The 20,752-nt window shown below is 41.2% G+C and overlaps 1 protein-coding gene across 5 annotated transcripts; it reads left to right on the forward strand.

Annotated features, from left to right (window-relative positions):
* The first annotated feature begins 1,006 nt into the window (after positions 1–1,006).
* On the forward strand, positions 1,007–17,037 carry LOC309713970 (uncharacterized protein). Of its 5 annotated transcripts, XM_082545982.1 has the most exons (7): positions 1,007–1,209; positions 1,305–1,555; positions 8,142–8,262; positions 8,347–8,516; positions 9,657–9,720; positions 15,866–16,115; positions 16,217–17,037. In XM_082545982.1, exons 2-7 carry the CDS (start codon positions 1,473–1,475, stop codon positions 16,255–16,257), a joined length of 729 nt encoding a protein of 242 aa, XP_082402108.1. In that variant the 5' UTR covers positions 1,007–1,209; positions 1,305–1,472; the 3' UTR covers positions 16,258–17,037. The 5 variants fall into 5 exon arrangements, with proteins under 5 accessions (XP_082402108.1, XP_082402104.1, XP_082402107.1 ...); XM_082545978.1 differs by having other exon boundaries at positions 8,142–8,516; XM_082545981.1 differs by lacking the exon at positions 1,007–1,209 and adding an exon at positions 7,331–7,463 and having other exon boundaries at positions 1,467–1,555; positions 8,142–8,516.
* Positions 17,038–20,752: the final 3,715 nt, after the last annotated feature.

Consider the following 20,752-nt stretch of genomic DNA (forward strand, 5'->3'; position numbering starts at 1 on the left):
CTAGTGAAGAGATGTAGCGTGAACAGTTATGCAGTCTAAATATCCCATATGGGTCGTGTGAAATGGTATTTTCAGTTTCATTCAGTTGAAGTAAAGAACGTTGAATATTTCTAAGCTTGCTGTTTTGAACCAAGATGTCACAGTATGATCAGTGCTGTAATTTTTGACAGTCACTGTATCAATGTTATTTTTGCGTCTCTTGAATAAAGTTTTTGACCTGCAAGTGCTAATTTCTTTAGTTATTGGGGTAAAATGGGTAATGTTAATAGGAAGGTGTTTGCCAATTCAGTAACCTAATTTAATGTTAATGGAAACTAACATTACCTCAAATTGTTTAGTTATAATTGTTGTTTAACTGAATCTTGACGTCAGAGGCCTTAAATAGAATGTTTTGATTTGTTCTTTCCCAACATTTTTCAAAAGAAACAGTCTAATTTCTTTACTGTGATTGATTCCAGAGAACACGGAAGAACTGACATTATTTAACTGTTGATTTATATAGATTCAGTGGAGGAGTAATGTCAGTTTAATTCTTTACCTACTGCAGTGAAATTAGACATTTTGTTTTGAAAGGTTACTGGTGGATGCCAGCAACCATCTTGGAAGAGAACAATACAATCTGTTATAAGGCCTCCATTTGAAAATTGTGTATTTGATACTAGAATATAATAGCAAAATGTAATTTGAAGATAACATGTAGCATTTAAGTGACCAAGTAGTATTGGGTAAAAGTTATTGAATGGTGTTGGGATAAAGTGAAAAAATTGTGAAGGATTAAAATATTCCAAGAGCTCAAATTACTTCATCAAAACATGTTTAAGTCACATTTTATCAACACAAATTGCACAGGTTTATTGAACATGAATAAATTGTGTTAATTTAACTCAATTGTTTAAGTTGCTGCCAAAGCAAAACATCTGTGTGCAACAAATGTCCACCATTGAATTAAGTAAATCCAACAACATATTTTTTTCAGTGTACTCTCAGCTGTGCTCTCCTCCTGTGGCTCATTCCCCCTCGTTATCCCTCAGTGTATTTAAGCCCCATGTTTCTCTTTGTCAGTGTTGCGTCCTCCATCATAGCTGTGTGATTTTTCCCTGTGGCTCCTTGTGCTTTAGTTTTCCCAGTTTAGTTTATTTTGTATTGTTTTTTGTGTCCCACTCCACGCCAGCAATAAAGCTGTGTTTTTTGAGTTTACCTTTTGTCTCTGTGAGTTTGCGTTTGGGTCCTACTTTTGCCTGCACACAGCCGTATTGTGACACTTTCACATTCTGGTTTAAACGTAAACTTTTTTATTTTTCCAGAAAGTAGCTGCAGAGTTTTGATGTTTGTGAGGAGCTGAGGCAGCGAGGAAACGGCGACATCCGGGAGTTCTGTAGGGACGGGGAAGACCGCGACGGACCGCGCGCTGCTCTTCATGGACAGCAGTGACCGCAGGAATCTCAGCTGTAACGCCACCGTGTTTCCTTCACATGTCGACGCCGCCTTCACCAAAGCGTGGGATACTGACAATTCCCCATTGGCTGCAATCACCTCAAACAGAAAGAACGGGCAGGTACAGACATGTTAAGATCACAGGACATATTATTGTAACTTTATTAGTACAACTTGTTTAAATTGCAGATCACAATAAAACCAAAAAAATTTACATGTGTGCTTCAAAGAGCCTGAAAAGGTGAATGTCATTTTAAATGGAAACAGTAAAACTATTAAACCTGATATATGTAAGATTTTATAACACCAATAAATAAAAAATCTAAATAATAAAGTAAAACTAAATAAAACATGCTTGTAACGAAGAAGAATGAAGAAGGATCATTGAGTGCAAGAGGAACTGACCTGAAAGATAGGATCACGGCAAAGCTTGAAACCTGGACCCTCTGTAGCTGGTTACAAGTGAAATATCCTCTGAGGATCTGCTAGATGATGTGGATGCAGCTCTACAGACATTGAGGATGGCTACAAGTACCTGGGAATCCCACAGGCACATCGGAAGAAGCTACTTGCAAAGCTGCAACCGCCAAGTACCTGCAGAGAGTCAGGCAAGTCCTGAGGAGTCAGCTGAACGGTAAGAACAAGATCCGGGTCATCAACACGTACGCCCTGCCCGTGATCAGGTACCCTGCTGGGGTAATAGGCTGGCCAAAGGAGGAGATAGAAGCCACTGACATAAAGACAAGAAAGCTCCTGACCGTGCATGGAGGGTTTCACCCCAAGTCCAGCACCCTGAGGCTGTACACTAAGAGGAAGGAAGGGGGCCGGGGACTGGTGAGTGTCAGCACCACAGTCCAGGATGAGACAACGAACATCCACGAGTACATCAGAAGGATGGCCCCAACTAACCACGTGCTCAGTGTCCTCAGGCAACAGAAACCCAAGAAAGAGGAGGCGCCATTATGGAAGGACAGGCCCTGCACGGTATGTACCACCGGCAGATAGAGGAGGTGGCTGATATCCAGAAATCCTACCAGTGGCTGGACAAAGCTGGACTGAAAGACAGCACAGAGGCACTAATCATGGCAGCACAAGAACAAGCTCCAAGTACAAGATCCATAGAGGCTGAGGTCTATCACACCAGGCAAGACCCCAGGTGCAGGCTGTGTAAAGATGCCCCAGAGACAATCCAGCACATAACAGCAGGGTGCAAGATGCTAGCAGGCAAGGCATACATGGAACGCCACAACCAAGTGGCCGGCATAGTGTACAGGAACATCTGTGCCGAGTATAACCTGGAAGTCCCGAGGTCAAAATGGGAGATGCCCCCAAGGGTGGTGGAGAATGACCGAGCTAAGATCCTGTGGGACTTCCAGATACAGACGGACAAAATGGTGGTGGCTAACCAACCGAACATAGTGGTAGTAGACAAACAGAAGAAGACGGCCGTAGTGATCGATGTAGTGATACTGAATGACAGCAACATCAGCAAGAAGGAACACGAGAAGCTGGAAAAGTACCAAGGGCTCAGAGAAGAGCTCGAGAGGATGTGGAGGGTGACCCAGAGGTAATTGGAGCGCTCGATGCAGTGACCCCCAAGCTCGGCGAGTGGCTCCAGCAGATCCCGGGAACAACATCTGAGATCTCTGTCCGAAAGAGCGCAGTCCTGGGAACAGCTAAGATACTGTACAGGACCCTCGAGCTCCCAGGCCTCTGATAGAGGACCCGAGCTTGAAGGATAAAGACAACCCTGCAGGGGCGAGACGGGATTTTTTTTAAAAATACGCACAAAAATGTGAACATAAAAGAAAATGTAGAAGAAAAAAAATCATTAAAATGCTTTTGTTTTACTTTAAAAACATTAAAACAAACCAGTTAATATAAAGAACAAATTTTAACTTCTTTTTTTTCAACTTTAAGGTTCAGGGTACACTGAAGGTGATAATAGCTTTTCCTTTAATTCGTCACACAGGTGTGTATCTGAACTTCATGTCTGTATACTTTGTGTATTTCTGTTAAATTAGCCTCAGTGAGGCTGTATATGTATATAAGGATAGATGTCTCCATGTGTTTGTGATACGGCTTCTGAAGCCATGCAGCGCTGCAGATCAACAGGGGGTGTCAGGGCTTTGAACTCCACCCGCTCCATCTGAACTCCCCACGATTTGAATTCGAGGCACAGCGCCATCTGCAGGACAAATCAGGCACAGCAGGTTGTATTTACAAAACATATGTTTCTCATACCTGACAGCAGAAAACTTAAGAAAAATAAAGATGGCACTCGCAGGTGAACTCTTCCTGAAATCACCCCAAACTCAGCTGCACACCTTTGTGATGATATGAGGTGCAAAGTGCAACAAACCAGGAGGAAATACAAACCCAGCATCGATGTATCAGAAGATCCATCCGGTCCCAAGTCTGGATTAATGTGAAAGCTGCACCAGGAACCGTCTGGGCCAACAAGAACATGGCCTGGGGGCCGTTTACAACATGCATCACCCACATGAAGGGAGAAAAACACAACAGCACTGCATCCACAGTCAAGACCTGGTGACAGCAGAAGGCAGGGAGAGGTGAGGAAACATCAGTGTGCAGAAACAAATAACTTCAGACTGTTATTGTGAAAGAAAAGCAGCTGATTCTGAGCAGGCCAGGTGGACACAGATGTGATCCTTATATGGGAATAACGGTCAGTGCGTGCCAGCTTTCAGTGATCACAGGATGCTGCTGACCTCTTGTGGCCAGATATTAAAGAACATGGTGCGCAGGTCTACTGTCTGGATGGCGTCCAACCAGGGGATGAACCAGACCAGACCTGCAGAGCGTCAGAAAGGCGAGAAGACCCCATTTTTATTAGTTGTGCTTCTTTGCATGGTAACACACAAATGTGAAAACTTGAAAAGACCAAAAGAAAAACACTGAGGCAGCGTGCAGTACAAATAAAAATAGTTTAAGTTAACTTAGTGGTGATATTTAAAGTCTCGTGTAGTACGAGTATTTGCACTTTATACCTAACATAATAATGTGTGTAATAAGGTATTTTTAATCATTACTTCAGCATCAATCATGACAGAACCACTTTAACGTTACTCTGTTTGATGCGCGATCCTGTATTTATTCTAATAGTTCTGAATCTCAGCTGTAATTTCAGAGTAAAGCGTGCTTTTCCTTCCACTCCGTCATAGCCAACGCTGCACATTTACACCCATAACGATGAAACAGAAGCTGAAGTCTTGTTGCTACAGGTCAGAAGAGAGAGAGTAACGTCTGGTACCGGGTCCTTTGGCTCGTCCTTCAACAGCCCGGCCCAGTCTGAAGGCGACAGCAACTACAACCTGCTCATCAACATAACACAAAACACTCACACATTCAAAGATGAATCCTACAGAGCTGAGGGTGCATTCACAGTGTTTTTGTGCAGTGATGACTGAAAGTTTCCATTTCACATCTGTGAAAGTCACCTGATGAAGCAGGACTGGCTTCTAAATTACAGATAATTTACTCTATTTATCCAGAAGATTGGGATTCAGCAGCTAAAAACACTAAACACATACTAGAAACATGACAAAACAAATTATGTTCATCGAGGCAAAAGAAGGAGCCTATACGAGATTATTTTAATTTTAATGTCAGTTAACTAAACAGTTTCATTTATTTATTTGCTTTGCATCTGATTTTAGTTGGTTTCCAGAATTAAAGAACTTTTGGTTTCTCATCTCAAAGTTATTGAATTAACAACGACAGAAAACCAAAAGAAATCCTCACATTTGAGAAGTTCGGAGCAGACTCTCTCTCCTGAGTAATCATTAGTGATTAGAAAGCCAACTAAAAGTAAAGAAAGAAGAATTACTGCTTGTGTTGCACTAGTGGAAAAAGCAGCAGAGAAAACAGGAGGACAGTTTCTAACATTGGATGAGGTGGGCCTACAGCCCGCCTTCAGTCTGCCACCGCTCACCGTGCTGACGTGCATAAAGTCTGCACAGAGGGTGGAGGAAACACACCAACTTTAAACTCTGGTGAATATATTAAATGTAACTGATGCTTACTCATGTGGTCTGCAGGGCTGCAGAGAGCCTGCTGCTGGATATAGTGTGTTCTTCTTTTATGATGTTCTTTATAATGCTCGTGTAATTTTATGAAAGAACAAGGTTGAATGAGCAGCATGAAAATAACCTCCATATGTAGTCAATGCTTTGGAGAGAGTTTATATTCTGATAATTATTTTTATCTTTCTTTTTTTTATCTGTAACAGCATTACATTTAAATCTCCCCCGATGTCTTTATGTTTTGCTTAGAAGGAGCCAGACTTTTTAAAGTGCTCTTGAGCAATAATTCTCCACACTCCTGGCTTGCTCCTCTTGGAGTAACTTCCCCACAGTTCCTTTCTTCTGCCCTGGTTTCAACACAGATGGAGGTTACAGCAGTTCTTTGCCAGATCATTGTTGGCGTTATGGTGAGCATTGGGCCACCTGTGGTGACTGTTGTTTGCAATCTCCTGTTTGTAGTAACGCCATCTCTCCTCATCTCTCCGAGTTACCTGCAGCAGCGCTCTTGGAAACTCAAAACCAAGCTTGTCCACTTCATCACGTGATTTCAGTAACTAGTCAAAAGATCCTGTCACCTGATCAACAGGCGGCCTACTCTCTGCCTGCTGCTCTCACTAAGTCTTGGTTTGCCACCAACCGCCCACAGACCCAATCGCGGTCCATCCTCCTACACAAATAAGACCCATACTGTTGCCTATGCAAACTATATTGCTCTCTTAGACTTCTTTAACCTCCTCTGTAACGTCCTCTCTGGCAGAGCTCCTGTGTGCTCTTCTGCTCTGTCATGATCTAAGGCTGCATTTCAAAGCAGCGGAGTTTGTTATCTAGTCAGAAGTGATGGAATTATGGACACAGGGAAGTCCACTTCAGCATTGCAATGATCCCAAACACACTTCCAATGCAGTAAAAGCGTATCCGCATATCTGGAGAACTATTCCTGAAGACTTCTTAAAGAAATGACCAGAAAGCTGCCTCAGAGAGTTCAGGCTGTGTTGAAGAATGAGTGTGCTCATACCATATATTGACTTTCAAGCTCATTAGAATTGTACAAAGTTTTGTTTTGTTTGTCACATGTTTGCGCGTTTCAATGAATTTTACTGAAAGTGAAGTGGCTCATGACTTTTGCACAGTATTGCATTTATGACAAGCGTTTTAACACACACAACAAAACTGCAGTTTTTTGCTCAGGTTTTGGAAAGCTGGCCTCTTGCTGTGCTGCTCTCACAGAGAAGAAGTGTGCGGCTCTTCTGCCTGTAGAAACCATCACACCGCTTCCTCGTACAGACTGGGTTAAGTGTGTGTGTTAAAAGGTTAGCGCTTTATTCTGCTGGTTTCTCTCAGAGACGGTTTAGCAGCATCTACACAAACAGAAGCTCAAGCCAGCAACCCCCATGTTGGTTTGCTGCTCTCTGACACTGCGACCATCTAGTATTTTAAGCAGACTAAATATGGCTTTGAACTTAAAAGCTTTTATACCTGTTTGTTTTTAAGTTTTATCTTAGAGAAATACAATAACATTTAATTTTTAAGACTAGAAATAGTTTCCCCCCAAAGTTTGTATAAAAAAACGCCCAAAAGCTGCAATAAAAATCTTTTTTTATTCACTTTTTTTACTCAGTGTTTCTAGAACTTAATATGCAAACCCCAACTCTCCCACCCAAAACAACGACATTTATTGCACAATGAATGAACTTCATATTTTTGTTTAATAAATAAAACAAATGTTCTATCAGCTAATATTTTAGCTCTGCTCTCTGATGACTCATGATTTCCTCTCAGTACAGTTCATTTACAGAAACGAGAGCCTGAGTCTGAGCGGTTTCCCTTCTCTTACCTTTACACACATCCAGGCTGAAATGGGGAAGGTGACGACCGACAGTAGGGTCAGCACCTTACCGACTGCCTCTACCACCACCCCGCCGCTACTCTGGCCTCCACCTGCAGAAGACGGAGAAGCAGCAGGATGGATGAAACTATAATTCTGTAATTTCCTTCGGGATTAATAAAGTATTCTGATTCTGATAAATTGAACAAACAAAAAGATACTTGCTCTGTGCTGACCTGATCTACCACATGACTTTGTAACAATGAGCTCTCAGCCACACAGGCCTGCAGGTTGGTCCGTGACCCCCCGATCTGTGACTGTTAAGCTACGAGGGCAATTAAATATTTGTGATAACTGACGAGAGTCGGTTAAAAAATAAAATAAATAAAAACCAGAAAGCCTGCAAATCCGTTTTGACAGTAAAATGTCTTAGACAGATTCTGCTCTGAATCCTGAGGCAGACCTGCCTTTATCAAAAATGTTTGTTTTAATAGTTTTACAGTAATGGCGCTCTAAGACACCGTTAGAATGTAAAGTATAATATAAATGAGTTTGTAATTCATTCTTCTAAGCTTGTAACCAGACTTTACACATTGTCTGCTTACCGATCAGCAAAATCTTTCTTTGACTTCCTGTTCTCACCTCTCTCTGATTCTTCTGCTTTAACTAAAAACATTAGTCAGTTCTATCCTGCACATACCTGCACATGTGTGCTGGTTATATCACTGATGTTACTTTCTCTCTCCTCTCTCGCTCGTGTTCGCACACACGTTACACACTTCCTGTGAAACTGCTTTAGTGTGAGCGGCTTTCTTCTCTCTTCTCATTCTGCTCAGTGCCTCCAAGCGCTGCGCACCGACCTCTCTCTGCTCACCTCCTTCATCCCGTCGTTTCCCACCAGGAACCTGGACTGAGCTCTTTTATGGCCCCTGCTCGCTCTCCGAGGGAACTCAGACAGTGAGTTCTCAGACAGTTCTTGGAAATGAGCCTGTTTTGAGAAAGCAGAAGTTGCTGAGAGGTGTTTTGGCTTGTTCATGTCAGTCGGTTGTCTGCTGGCTTCTCTTCACCATGGCAGCAGCTCTGCCTGCGTGCTACCATGGCGCCATGACTAAGAAGGAGTGTGAGGATTTGCTGGGAAAGAAGAACAAGGATGGAGCTTACCTGATCCGAGACAGCGAGACCATCCAGGGAGCCATGTGTCTTTGTGTCTAGTAAGTACTCTGCACCACGGAGTCAGGCTCCATACACCAGACTTACCTTTATCAAAACTTCTTTCTTTTAACAGCTTCATAGGTAAAGACACTCTATGGTATCAATGGAATATGAAGCCTAATATAGAATATGGTATCATTCATAGCAGGTTGTCAGGTAGGCTAACCTTGTAACCATCCTCCTGGTGGTTCTGTCTGCAGATTCATGATCGATAGGAGACTTTTTAAGTTAAATCGCTTTAATTCTGAGAAGAGCGCGATGAGGAAAAGAGGACTCTAATGTGACTTTGGTTTGGGAGGACTAAACAAATAAAAGTGCTCCCTCAAATCAAATTCAAACCTCGCTCTCCTTCAGTCTCTGAAAACCTCATAAGGATGTGAAGCGTTTGGGCAGTGAGGAATGAGGTGAATATAGTGACCTAAAATCCTCTGTAGCGAGCGTCAAAGGGGGAAGAGAGTATTTTAATATAATAAACCAGGTAATTTAGTTTTAATGAGCTTTGTTAAGAAAGGCCGTTGAATAAAAGCAATAATGGAAAAACGTAACCAGATCTTTTTGCTGATGCAGCAGTGTGCATGCAGGTTTTTCCTAACCTCTGCTGTGTTGACAGCAGGGAGCATTTAGCAATTCTATGAATTATATTAGAGGCAAAAGATGTTCCGTTGATCTAAGCAGATTATACTCTATAATAAAAATCACGATAAGAACGTTTTTGCGTGGGTATTATTACTCTAGGAAGTGTACACCTACACAAATACCACAATATCAGCTGTGGTCAAGTAAGGTTCCACTCTAGCTCGTTGCTGCTTCTGCATCTTTTTTCCATGACCTGCACGTAGTGTTTACATACAAGTAAAAAGTACATTAAAATTTGCATAACTTTTTTTGTGCACTGCCAACGTTTTCTGTTTGTGTAGTTGTTAAGGAAGCTGCTTATTACTGATAAGAAGATTCAAACTATGAGAAAATTGAGTCATGTGACCATGTGTTCTTCTTCCTCTTTTATTTTGTGTGAACAAACAAAGTCAGAATTTTGTTGCATAAAAGGTTTTTTACACACGTCTAAATAAACAGTTTTTTCCTTAACCTTACTTCTTCTGTGGTCCTCTAACAGCAGCATAAATCTCCTTTTCTTTCAGTAAACAGAAGGTGGTGTACACCTACAGACTGCTGCAGTCACACAATGGATACTACACCCTCCTGGTAAAAGAACACACACACAAATGACCACATGCAGAAACATTTGCAGCTGCAGCCAGGTCCTTGAATTCAGAATTATTCCTTGTTCTGTGTTTGCAGTAAACTGAGACTCTAAATGCTCTTTCACGCTGCAGGATTTTAAATCAAGCGGTAAAATATTTACTCTTAGAAGCAGAAGAGTCTTTTCTATTCAAAAATGTTCTTCGAGGGGCCGCCTCCTGCCAAGCGTTCTTTAAGGAATCACTTTGTGTGGTGTAAAGTTTATTTGGACGCCTCATCCTCATTATTGTTTTATGCATTTTAGCCTTTTTTGATAGGAAAGCACAAAGAGTCGACAGGAAGGCAGGGAGAGAGTGATGATGTGCAGGAAATGGTCTGGGGCAGGCTCAAACCCAGGCACCTGCTTGTGCGGCACCTGCAGTAGGTCATATGAGTCACTAGCTCAACCAAATGAGCAATAGCGATGCCCTGTTATCATTGTCCTCAAAGGTGTGCACCTGTGAACACAGGCCCCAACAAAGTTGACACCTGTGCCACGAAGCTGCCTGCTGCAGTTTGTGTGCCGATGTTGATGCCAGATGAGGTTTGCAGCTCTGTAGTTATTGAGACAGCAAAGCGCTGGTGACTCTTCTGCGTGATGCAGCCCTCAGCGAGCCTGTGCTGGAACTCCACATGATGCTTTACTTCGTGTTTGGGTTTCTGTGGTTTCCAAATGCTTCGGCCTCGCAATAACACCAGCTAAAGCTAACTGTGGAAAGGAAGAAATGTCACCGACTGAATTGTTGCAACAGTCTCATCCTATTATAGCACCACACTCGAATTCAGTGGCGTTTCTAAAGACCGACTGATTGGCTAGGTGCTTGATTTCCTTAAGGATTGCGATTTTTACATGCCTGTGGCTTTGAGAGCCTCAATTCAAACCTCAATTCAAAAATTAATTGAGGATTAGTCCATGTAGTGTATGTATATTTAAACATATTTGCATATGTGATCTATAGTACATAGAAAATATTTCTTTTTGAATATGTAATATTTTAGACTAAAATAAACAATAATGACATGTCAGTCAAGCTGTTTGCTATCATAAAATTAGCAAAACTCAAAAACAGGTCTCGGCGCCGGCTTAGCACAGTCGGATGAGCAAGTGGCCAACCCGGGTTTAAGTGCTGCATGTCTTCCCCTCTGCTTTCCTGTCGATCTTTGCTGTTTCTAGTAAAGCCAGTTACAGGCACAAGCTCCTGGTCATTAGTCGGAGCTACTGAGACCTTATCTTATGTCTGAGAACATCTGAGAAAGCTCTCCTCTTCCACGCTCTGACTTCCAAATATGGAGCGTGGATGTAATATAATATAAATTCATTTAGATTGTATTTCAAATAACTAACATGAAACAAATTATTAAAAACTGAAGCAGAACATAAAACTGATGTTTGGTGGCACATCTTTGGGGAACAATTTTAATAAGAAACTCGTATTTTTTCTCCAGTAAGCGTTTGTTGAAACTCAGACGTTAAAGCGTCCTCAGAAAAATTAACCACAGTTCCTCGAATAATCCCAGAGCAGGGTCCTTTGTAGTGTCAGGTGAACAGAGAAAACCCCTAAACGAAATGACCCTCTCCGAGCAAGCCGAGTAGTTCTGAGAGCGTAGATGTTTTAAATGGTAGAGCTGTGAAGATGTGACTGTCAAGGTTAACATTATTCTGTCGCTGTGAGCCATCTTTATCCTTTGTTTTGTCTGTTTCTTGGTAAATGAGTTGCACTCAAAAGACGAGTGAAGGGAGGCAGAACTGTACGAAGTTTACATAAAGAACAATCGCACAGTTACACAAAATTACAGACAACGTCAGTACCAACAAAACACAACCACACAAGTTTCATATATTTTACTGATTTTTTTTAAATTTGAGTATTTCAGCAGGTTTCAGTTTTAAACAGATAAAACCACAGCTGGTAAACAACCCAACAACTCACCCCAGCAGGACAGTTTGCCATCAACACCAGAGGACGCAAAGAAGCAAATTTACAACCATTATAAAGAGCTCAAAGTGCTATCCTGCACCTAAGCTTTCATATTTCTATTCTACGAGCAGGACAAGTCCAAGCTCCTCCCAGAGCCAGCAGAAATTATTTTCATGATCAGAAGCGTTCTGATTAATCAGAAATATCAAAATAATCAAATAATCAAATAATTATTTGCTCAGTTAGCCGTCATTCTATTTCGGAAAAAAATGTTCTTATCATTTTCTCAAGATGTTGAGAAAGTGATAAGATGTTATCAAGATGTTGTCTTCAAATAATTTGTATTTGGTTCACGGACAGAAACCCAAAAACACACGCGACATGTCAGAGGAACAAACTCACGACGCCACAAAAACAAAATAATATGAAAAAGACAGATATTAAAAGTGCGAGAAAGAAAGAAAGATAAAAAAAAATAGAGGCTGATGGACTCCAAAATTTATTTCACCAAAAAAATAAGGGAGAAAATTCTGTCTGTATTTTAGCAGAATCTGTTCTAAATCCAGTTAAAGTATGTTTTACTCTTCATAGATAAAACGACGATGGCAACACGTGTTTCTTACCTCGTGCATACCGGTTAAAACTGTGGAGCTGCATCAGCCAAACATTCCTACAATTTGAATCTTATTTCTTATCAAAGAGGTATATATAATTATTACATTTAAAAATGTTTAAATCTATGTGAAATGATCTTCTAGTTTTACTCCTCAAACTGAAAAACATCATTAAAAAGTCCATGAATTCATTTCTCAGCATTTCATCAAATTGCCAGGCGGCTGAAACCTGTACCAGCGTCCACCACAAACACAGGGCGAGACGATAGTGGTAAACAGCGCAATGCTGCTAGCCAGCTGCTAACAAAGTGTTAAACAGATCGTGTTTTGCTTATCAAACATCTCACCACAAACTATAGCGAGAAAGAAAATACGTCATGTTAAAAAAACAGAGGCGCTATTAGTAATCCCTGAGGAGCCGGCTGGGGCTCAGAGCGGGCGGCTCCCACCAGGAAGGTCAGTGGTTCAGTCCCCGGCACCTCCAGTCTGTATGTCAAAGTATTGTGGTGAAAGCTTCTGGGCCAGTGTGTGACCAGCATGAGTGAAGTCAAACAAAGGAATCAGTCACAGATAAAAAGTGCAACTGAGTGAATGAGACTCAAATCAGTCCTTCACTGTGCACTTTATTTTACAGGATTTCAAAAAAAAAGTTGTTTGCTGAGAAAAGGAAAACACAAAGTTAATGGCAAAACCAGTTATAATAGTTTAATATGCTATATATGTTTACATTTTGTACATGTTTTCACTGTGTTTTGAGTTCCATTCAAAAGAGGAAAATACTTTGGTCTCATCACCGCGTCTGCACAAAATCAGTTTGGAGCTTTAAACGTCACCAATGTTTCCTTTAAATGTTTCCATCTGTCTGTTAATCGTTGTTGAAGTTCAGCTCGTTTTCTGTTTATCTCAGAGTCTTTCCCATGCCTTTAAAAATGGAAAACAAACGCTAAACAGCTGACTGTACATGAACATTTCACCTCGATCATGGAAAGTCAGTTGTCGTGAAGTCTCCCCACAGGAAACTCCTCTGACGTTCGTTAGACCCCACACTGAAGGGCATCATTTTATCAGAGTCAGTTTTTTCCACAACACGCAAAAAAATAAGTGTATAAAAGCATAAAAGCCACAGATTTATTCAACTGCTGCCGGCGTGCTTGAGCTGTTCTACTTTAAAAGTAAGCCCGTGGGCTCAGTCTCAGGATGTGGCTTCTGGAGGTTTCACTTTTCCCCCTACGATTATCTATTATTAGGGGGTGATTTAAATATTTAAAGATATATTTATTGTAATTTTACGATCTATTTCACTATTCTACAATACTTCCTTTGCTAATAAGTAAAGGAAAACAGTTGTTGTTGTTGTTGTTGTTGTTGTTGGCCTTTTTATGGTCTTTTTGAAATAATGTAACTTCTCCATTAGAATGAATCTTGTGCTTCAGTGCATTTGCATAATTTACGAGACAGCCATGTCTGCGAATGGAACTGACAAAAATTTATTGTTACCAGCTGACTTTTCATTCAACAGTCTTAGCAGGACTTGAGATAGTCTGGTCTCAAAATCAGTAAATCTACAAATGCACTTGATTAATTTGTTTTCTATGAAAGGAGATGTTTGCAGGTGTGTGTGCTCAGGTAACCTTTTAAATATTAAAGTTCATGAAAGTACAATTAGAAGAAGACAGAAGGAATATGGCTTGTTTCAGCTTGTTTCAGCTTGTTTTGTAGCCACCTTACAGTCACTGAGTGTCCATGAACACCTCTGTGTACCAAAGTATTCTATGGTCAAATATGAGGCCATCGGTCTGAAAATGGGTCATACAGCAGGACAATGATCCCAAGCACAGCAGCAAATGTACAAAAGAGCGACCTGAAAAAGAAATGAATAAACAGGCTGCAAAGGACCAGTCAAAGTCCACACCGCAACCCGACTGAGATGCTGTGGGAGGAACTTAAGAGAGCTGCGCATAAACGAATAACCACAAACCTCACAGAACTGAAGCAACTCTAAAGACGAGCGGGCTAAAATTCCTCCACCAGCATGTGAGAGACTCATGCACTCAGTCACACAGAAAACTATTGCAAAGTATTGCTGGTAAAGGTGGTTCAACAAGCTACTGGATGAAGGCATGCACTGAGTTTTAAAAAACACAACTTCTGCATTTTGTTTTAGTCTTTGCCAATATTACACCACGCCGTAACAATATGTCACAAGTCATCATACAGGACTTCTTCTGAGGTTATATAACTTTAAGAACAGATAAGAACTAGATTCATTATTTGTTATTCTTATAAAACCGTAGTACTAAAAGAGGATTTCCTTAATTTTTACATCGACTGTATTTTCAAGTTTTGACGAAAACCTCATAAAAAAACAAACAAATAAACACTTGAGGTTTGGGAAAGTCCAACTTCAAATTCAGTTGGTTCCAAACGAAGTAGTAAATATTCAGAAGTGCAGTGGAAACCCCCTTTAAAAGTCACAAATGACAGTCATATGAAAAGCGAGGGGTCCTACATGAAGACTGTAGCCAAAGACTGAGCGTTGTTCTCTCATTGAACTCTTTTCACGCTCTTTAAAAGCAAAACATTTGATGATGTCATAGTTTGCTGTGGAAAAGTGACACTGACTTTTTCCCCCTATTTTGTTCACATGTGTTGCACAACAGTGAACAACCACAGTTGTGTGGGTTTCCCTCGTGCTCCCAGAACAGCTCCTACCTGTTAGGTGCTGAAAGCCTTAAAGGAGTTCCTGATGCAGCAAAACCTACTTGTGATGTCTATCGTCTGATCATCCAACCATAACTTTCAGTATGTGTCAGCTTTGGCCACAACAACAATTATAATAAGAAAACTGTTAAACTGAAGCGGTGCTGGGAACATGACACGCATAAAGTTCAACAACGTTTATCGCACCATCATTCTGCTTCTGACAATTTGTTGAGTGAACGTTTTTATAGTCTTGAAATTCTTTAAACGATGTTTCAAGGAAATAAGTTGAATACACTGGCTGCAGAGTGTACCCCACCTCTGGCCCTGTCACAGCTGGTGTAGACCCCACCCGGCCCATAAACTGATATTCAGTTTATCTTTATCAACTGAATATTTGGTGTGCTCAAGCAAAACGTGGTGAAATTGGCACTTTTTCTGATGTTCTGAATGTTTTTCAAACAAAAAAGAAAAGAAAAAAAGACAATAATTTGCTTTAATAGTACAAATGTTTTAAATGTTTTCAAAGTTACAAGCCTTCGAAACACAAAGTAGTGCCTCATAAATAAAGGAGATAGCCACAGGAAATCTTCAGGCGTGAAAAACAGATAAGCCTTGTTAAAAACTGCTTCACACCCACTCCAAGTGTCGCAAACTCAACCCGAAATTCAAAATAAAAGCCAAAGAAACAAGGTTTTTTTGGACAAATGTTCGAGGGTCATCTCACCATGTGAGAGCACTAGCTGCTTAAATAAAACGATGATATTTTACACTTTATTTTTAAACAGCTCATCTTGTAACTGTGATTACTCGGCTGATTTTTGGAGGATGATGGATCTTTGTTATATTTACTTTATGCTGTTCTTGTTTCATCAGACAGCGGGGGGTTTGGATGAGACATTTTTTAAGACTATTGACGATCTGATTCGTCACTACAAGAGGAAGAACCAGGGTCTGGCCATGCATCTGCGCCACTCAGTCAAAAGGAAGACGGCCTTGCTGATCCAGCCACAGAGAGAGCGGCAAGCACAGCCTTCAAAGTCACCTGAACAAAGGCCGCGCAGGACTGAACGTGAGCCATGGAGGCAGCCTGACACCGTACCCGAGGAAGAACATGATTACGAGAGTACGCCTTACATTTTCTCCGTTTCTGTTCTTTTCTGTCCTATTTCTGTCTCGCAGCATCTTCTTTGGTTTGTGTGTTTGACCTTCGCTCTGTTTATTCAGATGCTCCTGAGTCTGAGTACGTCGAAGTCCTTCCTGATTAACGTCGGCCATCAAACACCAAATGAGATGTTTGGGGGAAATCAGTGACAAGAAGCTCACAGGCTGGATCTTATTCAGGATGATGACATGTGGACGTATACACACTGTACCTACATACATCATCATCATCGCCATGTGTGCTACAAGGGTATCAAAGCTTTTACTGCAGCTGAACTATTCACAATGCTCTCGGATCAGGATTCCAGGAGATGCACTGGATTTGAAGAAATGCAGCCTCAGTGCTCCCATCAGGATGAACTGCAGTAACTCCACCGTCCTTTTTCCTCCACTGACGTCATCTGGTCATGATCTAACTGCAATACTGTCACAAACCTGAGACGAAACAGCTGTTTTAAGTTATTCCACTGGTTCCTGGGCCGAAGGAGCCAGGCCGCTCGTGGATCCACCCAAGTGATAAACTTTTAGGTTTTGTTGTTTTTATTATCAAACGCATATGTAAATATAGATTTATGTATATTTTTTATTGCAACAAAATTATGTATTTGGTGCGATGCTGTCACCTGGTTTATGAAATGAGGAGCAGAAAGTGGGCAGGAAGAAACTCATCCTTATGAAAAGCACGATGAACAAACTCTAGCGGTTTATTTTCCATCTAAATGCTTTAAGGTTAATGTTGTTCTGTGAGGTTTACTCTTTATTTTTCCCGTGAGGTACAGAGCTCGCCGACGTGATTTAGATTTATTTTGTGCATACGTCTACTAATTAAAGACAAAAAGAAACTGTCCGTGGCAGCAAAATGAAATAAAATGTCTCACACTGCACACTTGTGAGAGAAGTCCTGAATCTCTAAAACTGAAATCACTCCAAAATATGATGCGTCACTGTGGCTCCAGCGCAACGTGCTGGAAAGCCTGGACATTCACAAAGTGACTTCCTTCTTCCTTGTTTTCTTTAGTAATTCAGAATGTGTTTAGTATTTCTATATTAGTGACGTCAATATAAATATACATTTTTACTGTCAGAATAGTTTTATTCAACAAGTTGCTGAAGACATTCCTCTGAGATTTCGGTCCATGTTGACATCACAGCGTCACATCCATGAGGTGGATCTCCCTCCACCACATCTCAAAGGTGCTCTATTGGATTGAGATCTGGTGACTGAGGAGGGTGCAGCGAGCTCACTTTCATGCTCAAAAAACAGTTTGAGATGCTTTGAGGTTTGTGACATGTCCTGTTATTCTGCTGGAAGGTGCTGTGTTCATAAAGAGATGGAGACGGGCAGTAACAATACTCAGGTAGGCTGTGGTTGTCAAATGATCCTCAGCTGATACTAAGAAGCTCAAAGTGTGCCAAGAAAATATCCCCCGCATCATCAAACCTGCGGCTCGAACATACGAGGCAGGAGGATCCGTGCCGTCGTGTTCTGACCCTACCGTGTGAATGTCGCAGCAGAAATCGAGACTAGTTGTTTGTTTTCATTTTCTGTTGTCTGATTTTGGTGAGCCGTGTGAACTGCTTCAGTTTCCTGTTCTTAGCTGACACTTGTTAATGCGTTTAGAGAAGTTCTTTTGCATACATTAGATCAGCCCATCTGGTTGTAGCTCCTAAACCTTCAAATCGGCTGAATCTGTGGTTTGGTTTAAAAGTCTGAAAATTTATTTCTATAGGTGATCTTTTCTTGAACCTTTTCCATAATCTGGGCCCTTTGGTTCTTATTGTGTTTGTATAAGAGTGTATGCAGGAAGAAAAGTGTTGCACTAATAATATTTAGTGAGAGATGAGGAAAAAGGTCATGCATGAAGGAAAAAATACACATACCACTGTGCTAAAGCTGTGTTCGTCTCTGGTCCTTGAGACTGCTTATTTTAGGATTTTAGGCGATTCCCATCAAGATGCTTCAGTCAAACAGCCACCTCAGAGAGTTGCAGCATGGCCTGGAGGTGTCAGTATCACAATCTGCGGGGAGTACGATCATTTGTTATGAAAAAAGAGGACCCAGAAGATTAAAGAAGATTAAACAATAAACACACAGGACGGTTATTAGGGAAGAGGAGATGGCAGGGACAAATCAGGAGTAACGAGACAGTTACAACATAACCAACAAAATAAAATAGGAAGCACGTGTTTTGATCGCTGGCTCCAGTCTGCATGCTGAAACTTCCTTTGGTTACAAGATACAGAACCAACGTTAGTGTGAATGAGACTATGAGAATGTTATGCAGCATTTTCTCCACTTTGAATTCAGTTTGAAGAAGTAAAGAGACAAACAAACTTAAAAGAGACCATAAGATAAAAAAAACACAGACATCGCAAACGGACGAAACACGGGCAAGAAAAAAGTAACCAGAAAAGGAAGCAAGGGAATAGAAAGATAAGATCCACATGAATAGAATAGACAAAATATGAGTGCTTCAAGCAAACTGTGCAGGAATAAAATATAAATAGCAAACAGCAGAAATAAATAACAAATGGGGGAAAATATGTAGGATGAACAGGAACAAAGACACTGGAGAACAAAGTGGTGAGGGTTACTCAGACCACCATTAACTGACTAAATACATGAGAACTGGCAAAGTGAGACGCGGTCACAGAGAGTGACAAGGTACAAGGCGCACAAAAAGAGGGACTGGCAAAATTAGACGTCTATCTAGAAGTACAGAATACAGAGACAGACAGGCAGACGGTGAAACAAACATGGAGACAAAACCTGCTACACACAGAGACAACACTAACACGGCCTGAACATGAAAGGAAACAAATTTAGACAAGCAACTAAGAGGAAGCACTAATTTGGAAGGGAAATAATACCAGACATATGGTGCACTCTGAATATCACCAGTCTGTTGCAAAGCTAACAGAGAGACAGACAAGCATTCACACCTACAGCTAATTTAAAGTTACCACTTCAGCGTCACAGCTGGGTCCTTCTCTGTGTTATAAACGACACAGAGAAGGCCCCAGCTGTGACGCCACAGTAGTTCATTTGTTGACTGATACATCGTCTCTCAGGAACGAGGGCGAAATGCCAACGACCGCCTGTCTGTTTTCAGGGCTGTATTTGAAGCCATGCTCAAATTAGGCAAAGTTTTAAGTGTTGCACATTTCGATGGATTTTTTTCAGCTGACATAGTTTCCATTTGGGTCATGTGGCGTTAGATACCCCAGCGTGTGGTCATAGGGTGAAGAGCCCGGACGATTAGTGGGATTTTAGGTGTGGTGTAAAAATGACGCTGCAACTTTAAAAACGTTGTTGCTTTAAGGATTAACGTACAACCATACTTGGGCTGAGTTTGACACTGGTTCTCTTCAGTAATTAAAATAGCTTTTACACATGATAAGATCAAATGTCAGCTACACTGTGACAGTCGAGGGGCCACACTCAGATATATTTATTCGCTTGTTCTCTTTGTGTGATAAGAGTTTCCATCTGAATTTAACCCTTGTGTGGGGCTGATCTTTCATTTCATTTTATTTCAAGCTCAGATTCTTTGCCTTTGGCACATTTTCTGTGACGAGACTTCAAACCATTCCCACCGTCCTTATTAATCAACATGGTGAAGTGATTCTTCGGAAGGTGATGGGATAGGAAGAGTTTCAGAAAATGAGACCTTTTGTCTTTATTGGAGAGGTCAGTGCAGACAGGACGGATGGGGGGAAGGCGAGGGGGGAATGACACACAGGAAACGGTGTTGGTCAGACCCAAAGACAGGCGTGGGCAGTGAGGACTCTCACCTTCAGACTCACTGTCTAATCAGTCTGACAGTGAGTCTGAAGACAGAGCAACCCAACACACGTTACTGTGTTCATCATCATCATCATCATTGTTTATTTATATAGCACTTTAAAAACACACAAGGCTGACCAAACTGCTGAACAATAGAAACATAATAGATACCATAAGAATAATAAATACGATAAAATAATAAACATAGCGAAAAACAATAAAATACAAGTAAATACAAGTCAGTCAACCACTGAGTCAAAAGCCAGTGAATAAAAATGTGTTTTCAATCTGGATTTAAAAACCAGCACTGATGTCGATCGCCTAATGTGAAGAGGAAGATTATTCCAAAGCTTAGGAGCCACGATAGAGAACGCTCGGTCTCCTCTCAGTTTCAGCCGTGATTTGGGGACTGAGAGCAACAGCTGCTCAGCTGACCGGAGCGAACGAGTGGGGACATAGGGCTTCAGCAAATCAGACAGATACGCAGGCGCCAGACCATTTAAAGATTTAAAAACCAACAAAAGAACTTTAAAATGAATCCTAAATTCAATTAGAAGCCAGTGCAGGGAGGCCAAGAGTGATGTTATCACTAAGCAGGACATTAAATCAAATTAATGAGACACCAAAACAAGAGCTGGAGCCCAAGACAGCCATGAAGTCACAGTGTACACAAATACACAAGAAACACAGAAACCAGCTGGGTGGATGTGGCTCGGGAACCTTCTGTTACCTTGAACGTCGGTGTTTTGAACGCTGGCTGCTCCAGTCTGCTTGTATTTGTCCAAGATTTCCCCTCATATCTTGGTTATGGT

The sequence above is a fragment of the Aulonocara stuartgranti genome (assembly GCF_965226115.1).
Source record: "Aulonocara stuartgranti genome assembly, chromosome: 9".
Classification (NCBI taxonomy): Eukaryota; Metazoa; Chordata; class Actinopteri; order Cichliformes; family Cichlidae; genus Aulonocara; species Aulonocara stuartgranti.

What these genes read in the sequence shown, in the direction of transcription:
- LOC309713970 (XM_082545978.1), top strand. Translation starts at nt 1,473, where the DNA reads ATGTCGACGCCGCCTTCACCAAAGCGTGGGATACTGACAATTCCCCAT. An exon ending in CAAACAGAAAGAACGGGCAG is followed by an intron (nt 1,556 to 8,141) that starts GTACAGACATGT and finishes CATTCTGCTCAG; the next exon opens with TGCCTCCAAGCGCTGCGCAC. An exon ending in GGAAGAACATGATTACGAGA is followed by an intron (nt 16,116 to 16,216) that starts GTACGCCTTACA and finishes CTGTTTATTCAG; the next exon opens with ATGCTCCTGAGTCTGAGTAC.